Here is a 20543-nt window from a genome sequence, read left to right on the forward strand (position 1 = left end):
TGCAACCAAAGAGAGAGAGAAAAAAAAAAAAAACAGCACCAGATTTTTGATACAAAAGGACAGAAAACCATTAAGTGATAGCAGCTCTCACTTGTGCAATCTCTAATAGAGGTTTTACCAGAACCACTATGATATATTTGTAGAATTGTGCCATTACCAACCAGAGTATTTGGTTCTGTGTATTCCTAATGGATGCCTAGGTCGCATAGATGTATTATCTATACACTAATTTGCACGTGAGGTGTTAATAATAGTATAAAAATCTCATACTCAAATTTCTTTCAAAATTATTCCTTTCACATATCTAGCATTTGATAGGTTCATGCTATCACTGATTGTTGGAATTGTCTTTGTGATTTTGATTATTGTTTTTAGTATCTCATTTTGGATTATATCAGAATTGACTCTTATGTCCCCGTGTAGTAAATGAAAGATTCAAAATTTTGATATGTATCGGGGGCTTTCTGATATGCCCCTACAAGGGGTGTTTTGGGGTTTAACCTGATTCAGGGGGTAGATAGGACTTAAACCGATCCCTTTGAACCATGTTTAGAAAAACCTAAAAAAAGAGGAGTGAGCGTCGATACAGTCCGATACGCCCCTACTGGTGTATCAGGTTGTATCGATATTTTGAACATTGAGTAAATGTATTGCATGAAGACAGGAGGCTGAAAAAGAATTTAAACAATGTCCTTGTCTTGCATTAAGAAACATACCTCCAATGTCCTTATTGGATAGAGAGTCCAGGCGAATTGTGACTATGGCCCCCAATGCCTCATTGTTGTCCTAACCTTGTTGCGGTTGCAATGTAGTCATGATCAAATAGTGATTTGCCTTCTGTAGGTATTCTCCCACTAATAGTCCCTCATTTTTTATGCTACATATTTCAAAGTGAAGTTGCATAAACCAAACTTTCAAATCTTAATCTAAATGTCTAAGATGCTTAAGAGTAGTTCAAACGTCATGTGAAGTACAATAACCTATAGCTTGGGTACTACAATATATGTAAGAGATTACAACATCTAGATTAACAATAGCTACTCTTGACAAAGACTAATCAATGTCATTTGGGTTAACATCCTTAGCAAAGGACTTCTATGTTTAGGTAGAGCTTCTAAATGAGATAGTTTGATACATTAAGATTGATTGAGATCACATTAGGAAAGAGGATATGTAGATATCACTTGCCATAGATGAAGTGTTGTTGGTGATGCAAGAGCCAAAGAATCAAAATTGTAATTTTTTAAAATTTTAGGCATTTTATTTTTATTTTTATCTATAAGGGCATAGCTGTTTCTTTACAAATTTCTATTGAGATTCTACCCAACTTAGACTTTTCTTCGAGGGAGATTTCCTCCTATAGAAAGTTAGAAGTTTGAGAAAATGAGAAATTGGGATTCTTCTTGTTATTCAAGGTAATTCCTAATAGTCCTTTTATACCTTTTTTGGTTACACTGCAATAGATTTACAACAGTTTTGTACAGCTTGCATCTTGCAACCACTTCTTGCATCCTTAGTTAAGTTCTTAGTTGCCAAATCTTCTTCTGTTGTTAATGGTTGTTGACATGGCTTCTTTTTTCTTTTCCTGAAATAGGTGTTTACCATCGGCTTGAATTGGTTCCCTAAAGAGTCCTTAACAACTCCCCCCTCCTCAAGATGACCCTCATCCTCAAGGTCAATGAATGCAAACCGTTGTATCAGCGTAATGTGAGGTTCCCAAGTAGCTTCTTCATTTGGCAATCCCTTCCACCTAACAAGGACCTCCTTAATAAATTTTTTGCCTGATTTGATCTAATGAATATCCACAATTTCCTTTGGATGGGAGGTAGACTAGGCCATTTTTTATAAAATCTAGTAATGGTTACGAGGTTAGTATGTATGACCCTATTGATTTCTTGAGAAAAGATGTATAAAATACATGGTAGAGACTTGATGAGGCTGATAGTTCTAGTTTATATGCTAGCGGATGAGTTGTAAAACCTTGTAGGGACCATAATACCTGGGAGAGAGTTTAAAGTTAGCCCGTTTTTCCAGGGAGGACTGTTTGTATGGGCATCACTTCAAATAAACAAGATCTCATGCTTGGAATTCCATGGGCCAATGCTTCTTATTATAGTAATGTTTCATGTATTATTGGGCCTGCTCCAAATTCGACTTGAGTTCTGAAAACATCTTGAGTAGTTAGGTGCTCCTCCACAGTTGCATTGGTTGTTGAATTGTACTCATAGGGAAGAGAGGAGGTTCACACCCATATAGTGCCTTAAAGGGTGTCATGTTAGCAAAAACATGGTTTGAGGTATTATAGCAATATTCCGCCCATGGTAATCGTGTGCTCTATTGTTTGGGCCTATCACTAACAAAGCACCACATATATGTCTCAATACCCTTGTTTACCACCTTTGTTTGGCTATTAGATTGGGGGTGATAGCTAGTGGAATGATTTGGCTTCATACTTTGCAATTTGAAGTAGTCTTGCCAAAAATTACTCATGATTTCTCTGTCTTGATAAGAAAGTATGGTGCGTGTTGTGCCATGTAATTGAGTAATCTCCTTTGTGAATGCCACTGAAGTTGATATGTAGGAATGTGATAACGGAATAAAATGTTTATATTTTGATAGACGATCAATTATTGCCATGAAGACAGTTTTGTCCTTCAAAGATGGAAGTCTTGTAATGAAGTCCATTGGGATTTTGTTTCACACTTGGTTTAGGATTTTTAGGGGTTGTAGTAGTCCACTTGGTGCTTGAGCCTCATACTTTTGTTGTTGGAAGATATGGCAAGCTGTGACAAATTCCTTAACAGTCCATTGCATGCCAACCCAATAATATTGGGTTGACAATCGCTTGTAAGTCTTTAAGATACCCACATGTCCTCCTATTGTTGAGTTAGGTCACTAGTATAAGTTGAATGTGTTGGGAGAACCATGCAGCCTTTATAAAAAGGATTGAGCCCACAATTGAGAGGCAGACATTGAACTTGGCTACTTGGGTCTTGAGCCCATTTTATATGTGTCTAAGATAGGTGTTGATATTTTTGGGCTTCTTTATTGATATAGTTTGACAGTGAATAAATGGGCTTGGAAAGATTTAACTAGCCTAATTCATGAAAGCGAAAGAGGGTATCTACTACTTTACTTGTGGGCCCAAACTTCATCCTCTTCCAGATGCATCACATTCGAGAGTAAAAGTCTTAGAAAAATCTAGGAGGGTCAGTGTGGGAGATGTAGATATTGCTTTTTTTAGTTCCTTGAAGGTTTGTTGAGCATAATCATTCCATATGAAAGGCTCTTTGCACAAGAGTTGAATTAATGGTGCAGTCAAGAACCCATACTTGGGGATAAAGCACCTATAGTACCCTATAAGGCCCAAGAAACCACGTAGGCTTTTTAATATTGTTGGTATGGGATACTTATGTATACAATTGATCTTTTCTAGATCAATCTCACCTTATCGACTAACACCACATGGCCTAAATATTGAACCTTGGTCTATCCAAATATACACTTTGAAGCTTTTTCTTGCAATTGATTTTGTCTTAGAATATCCAAGGTAATCGCGAGGTACTACATATATGAGCACCAATCTCTAGTTCTCTACTATATACTAAAATATTGTAAAAAGCAGTAATATAAATTGGAATAAGTGAGACCTAAATACCTCACTCATGATTATTTGAAATGTTGACGGTTCATTGTTCATCCCAAAGGGCATGACTAAGAATTCATAGTGCCCATCATGCATTCTAAATGTCATCTTGTGGACATCCTCCAAGTGCACTCGAATTTGGTGATATCTAGAGTGTAAGCTTAGTTTCAAGAATATTGAGGCTACTTCCAGGTCGTCTAATAACTCATTTATTAATGAGATGGGAAAACAGTCTTTAATTATAATTTGATTTAAAGCTCAGCAATCTACACAAATTCGTCATGTGTTGTCTTCTTTACCAACAAGACAGGGGATGAGTAAGGACTTAAGCTAGCTTGGATGTGTTTCTTGTCTAAGAGTCATGTGGGTATTTGTATGAATGCACATTAGTTGGTGGTGCTCTAGGGGTGATTGGGATTTTATGTTCCATGAACCAAGATGGAGGTATCCCTTTTGATTCATTGAAAATATCTGAATATATTGAGAGTATCTTTTGCTGCTTTAGTTGTCCCTCCAGGGGAAACATCTCTTTGTTGTTGACAACATTGGGTCGGTGGGTTCAAGGCCCAGTCGTAACAATGTAGGTTGCTAGTCATTTTAAAAACTTTAAATTATAGAACGAAGGCTTTCCAATTTTGGTGAGACTAGAGGGACAGAGGTGATAAGACATGCCATCCACACTGAAATCCACAAACATCTTAGACCAGTCACAAACAACTAGACCTAGTTGCTTCAACCATTGTACGTCAGCCCCGCTAAACACTACTGGATGCAAATCAATGGTTAACTTGTGATTGTAAATGATTAGTGATAGTTCTTTGCAAACACTTTCTCAGTGAATTTGGTTGCCATTGGCCATATCGACTACTAGTGATAACCTTTGAACCGTTAGGGTGAGTCTTTTATTTTACATCTGAGTGATGAAGTTGAGTGTGCTTCCATTGTCAATCAGAACTGAAATAGATCGGCCCATTAAAGACCCTACAACTCTCATGGTTTGAGGTGTAGAGAGTTCATCATTCAACCCAGTTAATGCATGGAGTGAATTCTCAGGTGTTTCTAGATTCTCTTTAGTAGTCTCTTATGGAAGATCTATCATCTCCTCATTCACTTCTTTAGCTTGTAGTAGAATCTTTTTGATTTTTTCATATGTGACCTGGGCCCAATTTATCTTTACAATTGTAAGAGGGCACACTCCCTTCGGGCTTGAATTTCAGACCACGAGAGTTTTCTTACAAGTACAATCATTGGAATTATTGCTATGGACTTTGTTGGGCCTGGGTTTTCCGCTCGTAGTGGTTGTTTGGGAGGGATGGGTTGGTTCAGTACGACTTGATTCATAATTGGGGAGGGGCATATAAGGTTGAGTTATTCGCTTGAGACAACTAAGTCATTCTTCTTGTAGGTGAATGAGACCAACAACGATAAGCAATGTGGATGGTTGAAGGGCTTTAACTTTGATTTTAATTTCTTCCTTGAGTCTGCCAAAAAAGAAGTTGAAGAGAGAATTTTCTACCTACTCCTAAACTCTTGTGGATAGTCTCTCAAATTCCATCTAGTAATATTGCACAATCCCTGTTTGTTTGAGCTTTGAGAGATCTTTGTTGTAATTTTCAAACCTTATAGCGTCGACTCTTACATAGAGAGCTTCGGTGAAGTGTATCCAAGAGATTTGAGGGTGAGAGCAGTGTAGCCACTAAAACCACAAGATTTCTTCCCCCTCTAGATGGAAGCGATGACTACTTGCTTCATTCACCTGTGTATTTTGGAAAATCTAGTTTTTCCACTGATTTATAAACTGTTGCTCCGTTGCATCTGGTGGTTTCGTGGTCACATCTTACTCCTTGTTCTTCCTTGTCACTAGAGGAAGAGCTCTTTTCTAGTTACAACAAGATCGTTGCCAGGTTTTGTTTGATTTTTTGCAAGTCTCCCATTACCTTGTGTAGTTGAATTTCCACTCTATCAACCCAATCCACCATTGTTTTTGAACACATACTTAGCATCTCTGATCCACTATTCTAAGCTTTGATACCAGAATATTAGGATTCTGTCCAACTTAGACTCTTCTTTGACGAAGAGTTCCTCCTGTAGAAAGTTAGAGGTTTAAGAAAATGAGAAACTAAGATTCTTCTTGTTATTCCAGGTAATTCCTTACAATATTTTCATACTTTTTTTGTTATATAGCAATAGATTTACAACATCTTCTTACAACTTGCATCTTGCAACCTTAGTTAAGTTCTTGGTTCTTGAATCTTCTTCTGTTGTTAGTGGTTGTTTATGTGGTTTCTTTTTGTTTTTTTTTTTTTCCTGAAATAGGTGTTTACTACCAAGGTTCAAAATTTTGATATGTATCGTATCGGGGGGCTTCCTGATACATCCCTACAAGGGGTGTTTTGGGGTTTAACCCAGTTCATGGGGTAGACAGGCTTTAAACCGACCCCTTTGAACCAAGTTTAAAAAAAACTAAAAAGAACAGGGGAGCAAGCCTCGATACAGTCCAATATGCACCTACTAGCATATCGGGCTATATCGATATTTTGAACCTTGCCTTGATGTTTTTTCCTTATAAGGTTGAAAGTTATAGAATTTAGTTTTCCTAATTATAGTGGTCCTAGGTTCTTTCTTCCTCTCTCTAATTTCATAAGCAACACTTTTAACCATCAAAGCTCAAGTTTTTGCTCGACTTGTAGGGTGTTGTGGTCGGATTCCCCTCCTGATGTAGAGGTGTAAATCGGATCATGCTTCCCTACCCTGGGATACTTTGGGGGCTTGGCTCAGCACGACCCATGACCCATGGCCCAAGTCTTGGGCCAGGCTAGGCCACAAATTGGGCCAAGCCTTGTTTTTCAAAATTTTGAAAAAAATAATGAAAATATAACATAAATTAAAAAAATAGATAAAAAATAAAAAAGATCTTAGAATTTTATTTTATATGAATTTTGATGTATACAACTATTTATATATGCAATAATAAAATGAAATAATATAATAAAATTGTATACATATATATATATGTATATATATATATATATATATATATATATATTAATACATGATATAATTATTATATATAATATAATATAATATACATATTATATATAAATATATATATATGGGTTGTGCTAGGTGCGATGCGCTCGATCGTGTCGTGTTGTGCCAGCCCATGCACATGAAACCTTAGGCCCAACACGACCCATACAATCATATTGTGCTTGGCACAGGAAGCACAACTTGTTTTATAGCTCTATCATGATGTAATGTGGTCTTTCTTCAAAGCTCACAAGTTCTTCATTCAAGAAGTTTATTAAACATTTCCAAAGGCCATTAATGTATTCAATATTTTTCCTATATATCATCTATCTAGAGTATTGGAAGGGATAAACTAGATACATTTCTAAAGGCCATTAATTTATTCCTAGCATTTGGCTTTCTTTACACAAAATGGCAAATCTTAGGCTTAAACTAGTGGTCCCACACTTATCAGCCCAAGATTTTATTATTACACCCACCAAGCCCGAGATTCAACATTTCTGAAGGATTCAAATTATGTTTTTTAATGTTTATATTTTAATTTATTATTTTGGCATAATATGCTCAAGTGGTTCCTAAACCCTAAAGTGATTCTAGGTACTCGTTGAGTGGTCCTAGGTTCTTTCTCCCTCTCTCTAATTCCATAAGCAAAACTTATAAGTTATAACTAGACATGTTCATAGGCCGGGGCGGGCCGGGCTCGGGCTGGGCTTTTACTGTGTATTAACAATTTTTAAGGCCTGAACCCGAGCCCGGCCCGACCATCGGGCCTACAACTTGGGCCCTAGCCCGGCCCTCATAAAAAGCCCGAAGCCCGAGCCTGGGCCCGGGCATGAAATTTAGCCTATACTATTATTATTATTATTAATGTTGAAGCAGCTGAATAGAGAGAGAGAGAGAGAGATATTGAAAGTATAAAGAAAAGAATAATATATATATATATATATATTAAATTATAAATATATATTTTAATAAATATTATATTATTTATATATTTTATGTAATATATAAAATACATATTATATATTTTATAAAATATATAATACTGAGTCGGGCCAGGCTTTTTTGACAAATCCTGAGCTCGGCCCGAAACACAATCGGGCTTACTATGTTAAGCCTGAGGTCAGGCCCGCGGGCCTAATTATATGACCAAGCCCACCCGGGGTGCGGGTCGGGCCGGGCCGGGCCGTCGGGCTACCCGGCCCATGAACAGGTCTAGTTATAACTAGGGGTGGCCACGAGCTGAGCTCTTCATGAGCTATTCGAGCTCGTTTCGTGAAGAGTTCAACTTGGCTCAATTTCAGTCGAGCTTCGATTTGACCTCGAACCCAATTTATAGGCTTGTTTATTAATCAAGCTTAGCTCAAATAGCTACATAATAATAATAATAATAATAATAATAATAATAATAATAATAATAATAATAATAATAATAATAATAATAATAATAATAATAATATAACAAAATATTATATATAATATTTTTATTTTTATATATAATAATAACTAATTATTATAATTCTTAATTTTTAAATATCAAATAAAAATATTTTTTATATATAACTTTTTTATAAACATTTTTCTCAAGTTGAGCTTGAGCCAAACCGAGCTCGAGCTCGAGCCTCGTACTGCCTTGGCGAGCTGAGCTAGGCTCAAATCCACTCCTACTTACAACAATCAAAGCTTACAAGTTTTTGCTCGACTTGTAGGGTATTGTGGTTGGATTTCCCTCCAGATGTAAATATGTAAATCGGGTTGTGCTTCCCTCCCCTGGGATACTTTGGGGGTTGGCTCGGAATGGCACATGGCCCAATCTAAACACGAACTAGGCCAAGCTAGACACAACACGCTTGGTTGTGTCATGCCATACAATCATACTATGCTCGGCATGACTCGCATTTTGTCATGCTGGGCTGCGCAAAAATCATGCCAAGCCACGGGTAGTACGGCCTGTTTTACAGCTCTATCATGATGTAATGTGGTCTTTCTTCAAAGCTCACAAGTTCTTCAATAGAAGTTCATTAAACATTTCTAAAGGCCATTAATTTATCCAATATTTTTCCTATCTATCATCTATTTAAAGTATTGAAAGGGATAAATTAGATACATACTAACATTTGGCTTTCTTTACACAAAATGGCCAGTCTTAGGCTTAAAACCAGTGGTCCACATTTATCGGCCCAAGATTTTACTATTACACCAACCAAGCATTCAACATTTCTGAAGATTCAAATTATGCTTCTTCATGTTTATATTTGAAACCCAAAATCTTCCTATTTCAGCATTTTTTTTTTTGTTATTTAAGTCGAAATCATGTTTAATTGATTCCATATTTGAAGATCCTAATATTGATCTTCATAAACATTCTATCAAATGTCATCTCATAATTTCATCTATAAAACCTCAGATTCTATTTTCAATTTTATTTATTTATTTTTCAACATCTGCTCCTTGCACCACTTTGTATGACACGTAACCAATCACAAGTGAACACGCCAGTGTTCCGTACACTGTCATATGGGCTCCATTTGTATGCAACATTGATGTGTTCAATTGTGATTGGTTATATAGCTTGTGATACACAGCAGTGCAATCAATTACTACCTGAGGGCCTGGGCCCGATACTGTGCAAATTCTTCAAGTCGGGTACCTACTTCCTAACCTGATAATCTTTACCTAATCCTAAAACCATCTCCAAATTCTATTCTAACTAATACCTTCCTAAACCAACCTTTTTTTTTTCAGTCTAGTTCTGCGTCACCATTCACATATTCACATTGGCATCATAGTTCTACATCATTTGATATCATAGTTGATTGTCCTACATCAATTGGTCTTAATATTGTGCCATAATATCATATAAAATTAGAGTTTAACTTTTGAATGAAGTCTCACCCAATAATCTTGTGATCTCTTGTATAGTTGATGTAGGATGCAACGAAAACAAAAAGTCCAATCTTCATATGGTGGGTAGATCAGGGATAAAAGAAGTGAATTATGAGAGAGATACTGATCCAAAGCAGTAAGCCCGTATTGCCCATACGGACATTTAAATAAGTACTCTAATTAGGTAGGATGCAAACGGATTGGATCGGATTCCAATAAGGGTATATTCGAATTCAATCTGACATTATTCATATCAGGTTCGATCCAATCGAATCTGATAGGACTTGATCTGAATTCGAATTTTATTGAGTTTTCGGATTTGATTTGATCTGACTTATTTTCTTTAAAAATTAATAAATTTTTAAAAGAAAAAAAATAAAATATACCAATTTAAATAAAGAAAAAAACAAAATTCTGATTTGATCTAAATTCCTTCCTAAACTAATTATTTTCATCATATATATACATATTTTGTATAAAAAAATAAATAATATAACAAATTTATAAAAATATAATATAAATAATATGTTTATAAATAAATAAATAACAGATATATGCATTATATATTTATTTATTTATATTTTTAAATATATAACACATCAGATCAGATCTTCTCCGATCAGATAGGGGACGATCTAAATCCGATCTAAAGATTCGACCAAATAGGATTGGCCCGATCCATTTGCACCCCTATAGTTAGGGCAGTAATCGGATCAGATCTGACTACATTCGCTTTCACTTCACCTTCGGATCCGAATCCCAATTTAGTGGGATGGTAAAATCTCAGGCTGACAAATTTGAAAACAAAGTTCAAGTTTATAAGCATCCATTTTATGCAACAAAAAAAAATGCTAAACATTATATTTGCATCCAATCCGCCCCTCCCAGCATCACCAGTAACTGGACCAATTTGCTTTCTAGTTTTCCAACTTGAATGCAAGGAAGATGTGAATGCTGAATGGAGAAGCCATACATTTCTTGAAAATATTCAACAACAGACTTCATAGATGATTTCTCATCAAGAGGAAACTTGCCAGATTTTACATAATCAAGAACAGAATCACCATGGAGTCAGGTCGCTTGTTCTTGGAGGTCGGCACACATACATAAATACTTGAATGAAAAGGAAAACTACTCAAGTTCATTTACAACTGAGGCATACATGTGTTGGCAACTTACCCTGCTGGGTAAATGATATCCAAGAAAATAAACTTTCCCTGAGCAGACATACAAGTGTTGGCAACTTAAATCTGAAAAAAGAACATAGGGTTCTTGATCAATAGAAACCAAAATCCCCTAAACAGGGACACTCATTGGTCTGATTCCAAAATTTAATTACAGTGTCATAGTTCTCAAGGGTAAGCCTTATCAGCTTTGAAGGTCAGTTAATGGGATGTACATAATTATCCAATATTATCTCTTAAATGGTTTCAGACATTTGCACGGGTGTTTATGCATGAGAACAATAAAATTGCCGATTCTGGGCACACCTGGTGACCCTTTAACTGGTTTCAGGTTGGGTGTAGAATGACTAGAAGCTCACTTGGTTTTATTCTGCTGGTTGCATTGTGGCCTGAGCTAGTCCGTCACACTTTGGTTGGTTTTAGTTAACACAATCTGCTATGCTTCGCTTTTGCCCTCTGCTGTGCTCCATGCTCAGTCTCACTGGGATCCCACATTTTCGATCATTCTTCTGTTTGAAGATTACCAAGAAGAGCCACCCTGATTCACTCCTAGTTTCTTTGTTGATTTATACTTGTTAAAACCTATTCCCTTGAAGGATTAAATTGATACTTAAAGGCATAATCTCTCCAGCTCATAACTCTTTCTCATATTTGAGGGTACTTTTATAAGGGAAATGAAGTCATATAAACGAACTCATTACTGCATTCAGTGAAATGAAGAGTATGAGACATTCCTAAGAGCCATGCAAAATCTGAAAGAAGCAAGCTTCATGGTGATTTGGAGCTCCATCAACAACGCAATTCCTCCATGTCCCCAACCATCGGATGGTTTTTAAGATACGTCTATATTGTGTTAGATCTTTTGTATTCCTAACTTCAGGAGGTTGCTGCTTCAACAGAAGTAGAGGCCTGGGAGACCTAGAGACCAAGTTTTGGGTTGGTTTTTTGATTTGTTGGAGTTTGTTTCGCTTTTGGGGTTAGAGATCAGAGATCATTTATATCCTTGTTGATTTAGTGGAAGTTTTTTCACCTATGGATACAGGCTTTCAAGCTGACAATTTTGTTTTTATCGTTTTTTATCTTCGTTATGTGTGATCAAATGCACAACTATATCTGCAACAAGGCCTTGCCAAGAAGAAAAAGAAGCTATCTGCAATCTGGTGTGCACCTGATGGCAAGTCTCCAATGATCAGGACATCAAGACTATTGTATGAGCATTGTGCCATGTTTAAAAGAAATCTCAAAACCCAATTCAAATTACACATGGTTTTAATGCCAATGAAAATTCACAAAAATTCAACTTCCAATGGGGCCATTGACATTAAATATAAAATATTTATTCCTTACTTATTTTGATCAAAATTTGGGGATTTCTTCATATTCATCTCTGCTTTAAGTCAGCATTAAAACCCTCAAACCCATGTCTCTTTAGTCAATAGTCAGGGGACATGTCTCCTACATTTAGTCACACCATTAAAACCCTCCCCAAATGCGAAGAATTTGGCTTGGCTCTCCCTGCATGACTTGTCCACATGAACTTCATGGAACGAGGCATGACTGTATGGACTGATGTGTCATGTGGAGATAGCCTGTATGGACAGCACAAGCTGCCAAATATAGACAGCCAAAGTTTTCCCATACCAGCCATTCTCTCTCTGATGAACCCACCCAGTGGTCCCAGTCAATCAGCCTCCATAGGATGGATTCAGGACTAAGGAATCTTATCAGTTTATCACATCTCTTTTACACATTGTGGACATAGATGTCATGGCCTTGGAAGAAAAAAGCTGTGTGCAAGGAGCAGTTGTTTAGGTGGGGGATTTCCCCCAGGAAACTAATCTCCCTAGTAAAGTGGACTGTGCTCTACTTTTTGTCTTATTACCATCTTTGTGGGATCATAGTTCATAATCTGAACTGTGAAAACTATGAAAATAAATCGAAGTTACTGAAAATTTAAACAAGGAAAATAAATAAAATCCCCGCAAAGGCTGATAATGAAAGTCTGAGTTAATATGGCAGTTTGTGAATTTTCCAAGTTCTAACAACTAGTCCCACTCCCTCACATAAAAAGCACCCACTATAGGTTGCCATCATATATACAGGTCTGTTTATCTCTTCCTTCATTAAAATATTTTTTGACATTCCATGGAGCCCTTTGGTCGATTCAGTGTGCAGGATGAGGCAGAGCACTCACTGGACGGTGTGCTTGGATGGCACATGCACAATGAACAGATGTTAGATTAAGACAGCCACTTATGATGAGGGAATGCCTTCCTGGGCAGGTGTGAAGTGCAGGGAATGAATCACACACAGCCTGAACTGCTGGAGGGGTGAGAGCTGTGCACTGGCTGATGTTGAGATTCATAAGCCCTTCATTATTGTATCCACTTTTCACAGACTTCCACAGATTATGCTTGCCCTTCACTAGGCTGTTGGCCAGGGAGTACATTGCTCTGTCTGTAATGTTCTGGCAGTAGTACAGGTCAAGGGATCTCAGATGATGGCACCTGTTGGCCAAAGCAATCACACTCTCATCTGCAACCAAGAAATGATATGGATATAATCATATAATAAGATCAAGAGAATCATGATAGTAGTCAAGATTAGAAGAGAATCTTGTTAACACCGATGACAAGAATCTGTAGTTAGGAAAAGAAACAAGGAAAGAGAATGGAAAGAAAGCCATTTCCAACTAGGGGTGAGCAAAAAAACCAAAAAACCGAACCGAAAAATCGGTTAACTGCTGGTCGGTTTGGTTTTGATTCGGTGTTTTTAAAAAACCGAAGGTACCAGTTCGGTTTCGGTTAACCAATATAGAGAACTGGTGGTTAACTGAACCGACTGGTATACATATATTTTTATATATTTTATATATATTTATGTATATTATATATTATATATTATAAATTAACAAATATGCATTATATATAAATATATATATATAATATTATTTATTATTTAAAATATAATATTATATATATTTATATATTCTTATAATATATATTGTAAAAATTAAAAAACCAAAAAACCGATGAACTGAAAACCGATCAACCGGTTAACCAACTGGCTTCGGTTCGATTCCGGTTACCAGTTTTCCAAAAACCGGTAGTTCCGGTTCGGTTCCAAAATATGCCCCACGTTTCAGTTAACCGAACCGTGAGCCCCCCTATTTCCAGCAAACCATCTTAGTTTGGGTAAACCCGGAAACCAAGTGAGATGGCTCATTCTGGCAACTGAATTATATAATATCAAGTCCTATAAATATTGATGCAAATTAAGGAACACAACAAATAGATATTATAGATCAAACATGGATGCATTGAAGCAGAAGCAAAGATGCTTAAATTGAGAGACACTCTTTGGGGCAGAGCCCTTCAAAAAGCTAAGATGGTGTACTAGAATACGCAGACCATACCAAGACCACATACAGGGTATTCACCTAAATGTATAGATGGTTTTGTCACTGGTATGACATTTTTATTTTGGAATACCTGTTATAAGAATGCAACCACACAAGTCTAGGACCCTTAGATCTGGACACCCATATGCCAAACTTGTAACTCCAACATCAGTGACACCGTCACACCAACCTAGATTCAAAGATTGCAACTGACTGCAATTGTATGCAATAGCCTGCATGAATAGCAGAAAAGTTCTCCTCAGGAAAAGGAAGACCTCTTTAACATATAAAGAGCCAATGGTAAAAAATCTCTGTTAGTTTCCCATACCTGCAAGGCTTTGTCAGTTGCTGTTCTTACGCATCCACATAGATTCAGGTATTTTATGTTCCTGCAAAATCCAGTTAGATATGCAAGGGCAGAATCACCGAAGGCCGAACAACCGCTGATGTTGAGCTTAGTAAGATTAGGACACCCATGGGCCAAGGCATATAATGAGAGGTCACTTAGCTTGAAACTTTTGCTGAGGTCCAAGTCCTGCATGTCATGACAGCAGTTTGCAATTGTCTCAACTGCATTATCCTCAAGTTGTGGCCTATCTTGGCGCAATATTAGAGTTTGCAACTTTGTAAACTTGGGGGCAACTGATAGCACAAGGTTATTCATGTTATTCTTGCACCTGCAAAACATATGACATGCAACATGAAAAACTGCAAACATGAAGACTACAGTAGCTCACCAAAGTAATACAAAATAGAGTGAAAGAGCAGGGAAAAAATGTCAAAGATAACTGATATGTGCTTTGTATGTATATTGAAAAAGGTTTTCCTAATTGGGTCAAGTTGGGAGTATCCCTAAATTGCCTGCCATATTTCACTTCTACATGGAGGGATGATGTACCCAATCCACTATCCATGCAATGCTGGTTTATGTTCTGATCACATCTCAAGGGTTTTGGGCTCAACTTTGTTCCATTAATAGGAATAGTGATAGGAACATGACCCCAAAACAATTTGCAATGTGAAAGATCTTTGGTTATACATCTCCCCCTTGCTAAACGATCTATTTTATTGCCTAGAGCTAAGCTAGCTTTCCACAGTTGATGTTGGCATCATTTGGCTGGAATTCTATGCTTCCATTTCACTATGCATACTGCATGATAATTATTCATAGCAGAATGAAGAAAGATAGATCACTGGCAGGAGAAAACTATGCCCCATAACTGGGCAAGAACTTCACATATCAGGAAATAGGCACAATATTTTGCATTACATTCACAAGTTAAACAGGAAAGGTATATAAGCACAAGTTAAACAGGAAAGTTACCAGAACCAGCTATATATGAAGAATAACCATCTATTTGGTAATTGCCAATATTGAGGATACAAATTGAAATAAGAAATACATATCATTAGACAAAAAAAGTCAATTAACAAAGCTTATAACCCCATAAGTAGGAAAACAAGCATCCTGTTTCTCCTATTTTATTGGTCTCACTAGTCACGCTGGCCACTTGATGGATATGTTGTTCTGTGCAGTTTGTCTTTACATTCCTCAGGTCACCATTTATGTCATGGTTTCCACATGTTTAAACATGCTTTCAAGTCTCCACATCTTTCAAAAATAAGCATGTGCATAGAGAATAGAACTAGGTAACTGAGCAATTTGTGCAAGCATATTTGAAACATATGATCAAATTATAGATGTTTTTCAAATAAAAGAAACGGAATAATCCTAACTTTTTTTTGTTTCACTTTGTGATATTGAAGTAAGAAAAGCATCTTATCATTAAAGCTTAAATGAAAATCATGTTTACCCTCGAGAGTCAACAATGTTAACCACTCAGGTATCAACATTTGGAGGACCTTCAACGAATGGAAATAATTGGGACCTTAGAACCAATGATCAAAACTTTGACTTTAAGGAATTATAAAGGACCCCCATTCTCTCTTCACATGTTGCAACTTCCCTACACAATACCATATAAAAATGCATACAATTTATATAATCATCGAGAAAGGCCAATCCATATTGAAGGTCTGGATGATGGAATTAGCAATTACCTCCAGAATATCCAGATGCCTGGGGTTAAAGAGACTCAAATCATATGAATAGTTTGAATATAGTGTCAGGAATCCTACAATCAATAAATGTTATCAAGATAGAAGTTGAATTAGTCAATCTTGATATAACTGGATCCCACAGAATGCTGGTAGTTTAAAACTAAATTTTGATGGGTACAGGCTAGGCAACATGTGTGCTTTAGGTATTGGTCGGGTAATAAGAGATGAAGAAGACAGTACAAAATGAGCTTTGAGGGCCTTTGGGTACTAGTAACTCCCTAGGCCCCATTCATTTTTCGGGTATGAGGAGGGTGGGGAAGTTGGTCAAAAAGAACTACGTTCCCTGGGTATCAGTATCACTTACCCAGGTAAGTGAAACCCATCTCCTAGGTGGGTAAGTAACTTTCCCACCTGGGGGGGGAGTTGCCAATACATGATGCGACAAAATCGCCTCTTTTAATAATGACTTTTTATGGGTAAAATGGTCATTGTTTAAGTTACCTGGGAAACAAAAGAACATGGGTTAATGCACTTACCTGGGTAATTACCCAGGTAAATGAGCAAATGAAAAAGGGACGGGGCCTTAAGAGCTGAACTGATGGTAGTCATAATAGGTTTAGAGATAGCAGTTATACACTGGAGAAACTTAATTGTTGAGGGGGACTGTCATGTTGTTATCTCCTGGTTGTGTACATAAAAGGTTGTACCATGGAAATTCAGGTTTACAGTAAGGGAAGCTCAGTCTTTGGGAGAAAATCTGAACTGATCATTCAGATGGATCCCAAGTTAACGGGCTTGCTCATGGCCTAGCTAAGTCAGGGGTATCGATAGATTGTTTAGTCAGGGGTAATGTAAAGCATTCATCATAAAATATTAAGAGATGAAAGGTCAGATTTCAGCTATGTTGTATTGTCCTTGCTGGCCATTAATTGGTCAGCATGGTATATTTGAGTATGAATGAAATTCATTCTGTTAACCATTAAAATCCATTCCACTTTCTTTTGTGCTTCCTCTTTGGTTTTTTTATACTCCCTTTTCTCCCACTCATTCCTTTCTCGTTAATGAAATTTGAAGAGGACAAGTGCCACTAAAGTGAGGAGGTTCTTCTGTTGGGAAGTCTTCCACTAGAAAATTAACACTTGTGACAATCTTTGGTTGCTTTATACTCCTTTTCTCCCTCTCATTCCTTTCTTGTTAACGAAATTTGAAGTGGACAAGTGCCACCTAAAGTGAGGTTCTTCTGTTGGGAAATCCACTTGAAAATTAACACTTGTGAGTGGTGACAATCTTCAGAGGAAAAGACCTGGGTGGTGTTTACCTCCTTACCTTAGGCTTGTCTTTTGCATTATGAAAATAAGGAAATTGTTTACAACTTGCTATTCTAATGTCTTTTTGATACTTGAAATTCATTATCGTTCCTTGACCACACGAGAATTGGACCAATGGAAACACTACATAATGTCAACTAAACCAATTTTAGACATGCATGAACCTAACACTGTTACTTCATATAAATCATAATATAACAAACCAAAACAAGCTGCTAAACTATACATGTCATGACATGCTCTGCGTTACTGCATATGTAATCTCTGCCTTAACCGAATAACCCACAACTGGTCAAATGATCTTCATAGATAGGATGACCTTTTTTTATTCAAGTCATGAGATAACTTAAACAAGATGGCCAAGCATGTTCCAGGGGTTTCACAATACGGGTCAAAAAATACTCAATAACAGGGCATTACAGTGATGATTTATTACATCTCCTTTCAAGAAAACCCAAATGATAAAATATATCAAGATTCAAGAGTGCATTGATATTCGACAGTAGAGTCTTAGGCTCATCCAGAAAGCAAACTTACATAAACATATGGAGATGCATGCACATCCACAGTTACAGATGCATATTGTTTGCCAAGGAAAAGGCACAGATGCGCACATACAAACAAATTTATGAACAAACACCACAGACAAAACACATTCACACACAGAGATTATTGGACTAGATAGATGAATAGATCATATAAAAGCTCCAGGTATCATACAAGAAATTAACAAAACCCCCTTCATATTCTTTCTTCTTCTTCTTTTGTTTTTTGTTTATGTTTTTATTATTTACTTTTTTTTCTTTTTTTCTTTTTTTTTTTGTGTGTGTGTGTGTGTGGGGGGGGGGGGGGGGGGGACATGGTCTATGATTCCAAACTGTACACTGCAATCAGTCCAGAACCTTCACAAACAGAAGCTAAAATTAAAGTTACTAGGGCAATGATCCTCACCACCACAGATGGGATGATCCTAGAGAAAAGTAAAAGCAGTGACACAAAGGTAAGCATCATCACCCCAAACTCTTACTCTCACTTTTCAATAAAATTTATAAAAGAACAGAAATGGTAAATATTTCTAGGTAGTATCAAGTCCATGGATGATGCATATGAGCAATATAAAAAAGCAAAAGAAAACAAAATGTGCTACAGAATCTGACCTTGAAGAAATAAACTAAGGGTACAGAAAAATATAAGAACCATTGAAAAGAACAAGATGAACACGCTTTACCATGACAGAGAGAGTTGGGTGAGCCCTAAGCAAATAACATCTCTCCATCCAGTACACACTCCTGCAGCCACGATGGCCGTCCGATCGTCCACAAGAGAGACTATTCGCAGCAGAAGCTCCATTGGAAGGTCCTTCCAGCCAGTCATCATAGCTCCTCCTTCCATCTTCCCTCCTCCACCACCAAGCACCAGAAGCTTCTGAAAGCACAACTCCAAATCCTCAGTCCGAATGCCCTGTCCAACCATTTTACTTATGACCACACTGCCTTCTACAAACGCAAAAAGGAGAAAGCCCTCTAGAAACTAAGACGAAAAAACAGAGACAGAGTTCCAACTCCCGAGACATTAAATTCGGAAAATTTCAGTGAAACGACAAAGGAACCGATCTGTCAACAACATAGAACAGTTGCAGATATTACCATTTTTGTAATTATTCCATAAATAATAGACCCCACAATAGTTCAATACAGAGTTAAGTGTTTTGTACACATGTCAGTACGCATGATAGTACACGGACCTTAACTTTTATAACGTGCCCATGTTTAAACTTCAAAACGTTATTGAATAGAGAAGAAAACCAAAGATAATCTCATAAAGAAATACAACAAAAATCCAATTGTTGATAATTTTTGGATTTAGGAAACTTCAATTCTATCAACTGATTCTAGCCCAAGCACAAAACCACTGAAAGAATTTAAAATTAGAAAAATATTTTTTTTTCTCAAATGGGTTGATTTAAAAACTAAATATGGAAAGTGACTAGCAGAAAGAAAGGCAAAGATAAAATAAATTACAAATCATCAGCTAAACTAAACACTAGCAATTTTAAGAATCAGAGTGGCATGATATGAAAAATATCCTGCCAAAAGAAAATGGGAAAGAGAGAGATATTTATCCAAAAACCGTTAAAATATAGTGAATACGTTTGGAAAACAACAGATTATGATTAATTCAAGCGTGCCCAGATAAAAATAATCGATGGACATGGAAAACCATATTGAGTTTTCCGGAAGAGAATTGTAGAAAATAACCGTTGGGTAAAACTTTCAGTTGAGAAACGACTGAAATAGATGTAAGAGATTGGGAGCAATAGATTTGAATTCAAAATTCCGGGGAAAATGAAGACATTAAACGGGAAGAGAGACGACAGGTGATCGGACTGAAATTACAGAAACCAAAAGCGGAAAATCAAACTAGAGAGAGAGAGAGAAGCAAAAGATTTCAGGGGGAGCCTGACCTGCTGGTTCTAGTGGGCCTTTCTTCCTCTTGTATTCAGTTTGCCACAGACGTTGGATGACGGGCAAGGAGGAGGAGGAAAGAGAAGAGACGTAAGAGAAGAAAGGAATGGGTCCTGACAGTGTCGTGATACGAAGAGTTGATGCAGCAGCATAAAGTGGGTCCCACGCCAAACTCTTTTCTTTTTGTTTGAATAGAGAGAGAGAGAGAGAGAGAGGTCATTGAATGTCTATAATCGAAACCGCCATAAGTAGAAAAGTGGAAATGGGAAATTGAGAATCTCGCCTGCCTGCCCTCTCCCCCTCAGTCATTCCTTGCTTCGTTCTTTCCTAAGAAATCATATATTAGAGAAAATTACATTTTACCGCCTATACACTGAGAGTATTAATACGTGGACCTGAATTTTTATTTTCACAAAAGACCCTCCAAATATTTAAATGTTAAAACTTAGTCCTTCTGATGGTATTCCACTATTCCGTCGGTTAATTCCGAAAAAAGATTTTCTTGAAACTTTAACGTATTTAATAAACATTTTCAATTCCCCA

The 20543-nt window shown here is 36.9% G+C and overlaps 1 protein-coding gene across 3 annotated transcripts; it reads right to left on the minus strand.

Annotated features, from left to right (window-relative positions):
- Positions 1-12713: 12713 nt before the first annotated feature.
- Positions 12714-20189, minus strand: LOC148876095 (F-box protein SKP2A-like). 3 transcript variants are annotated; one of them, XM_088966052.1, is made up of 5 exons: positions 20000-20189; positions 18764-18996; positions 14475-14823; positions 14238-14379; positions 12714-13281 (listed from the first exon to the last, which is right to left on the minus strand). In XM_088966052.1, exons 2-5 carry the CDS (start codon positions 18925-18927, stop codon positions 12911-12913), a joined length of 1026 nt encoding a protein of 341 aa, XP_088822178.1. In that variant the 5' UTR covers positions 18928-18996; positions 20000-20189; the 3' UTR covers positions 12714-12910. The 3 variants fall into 3 exon arrangements, with proteins under 3 accessions (XP_088822178.1, XP_088822177.1, XP_088822179.1); XM_088966051.1 differs by having other exon boundaries at positions 18764-19148; positions 20000-20157; XM_088966053.1 differs by having other exon boundaries at positions 18764-18960; positions 20000-20147.
- Positions 20190-20543: the final 354 nt, after the last annotated feature.

This window comes from Nelumbo lutea, chromosome 1 (assembly GCF_056320005.1).
Source record: "Nelumbo lutea isolate HS-2025 chromosome 1, American lotus-T2T, whole genome shotgun sequence".
NCBI lineage: Eukaryota > Viridiplantae > Streptophyta > Magnoliopsida > Proteales > Nelumbonaceae > Nelumbo > Nelumbo lutea.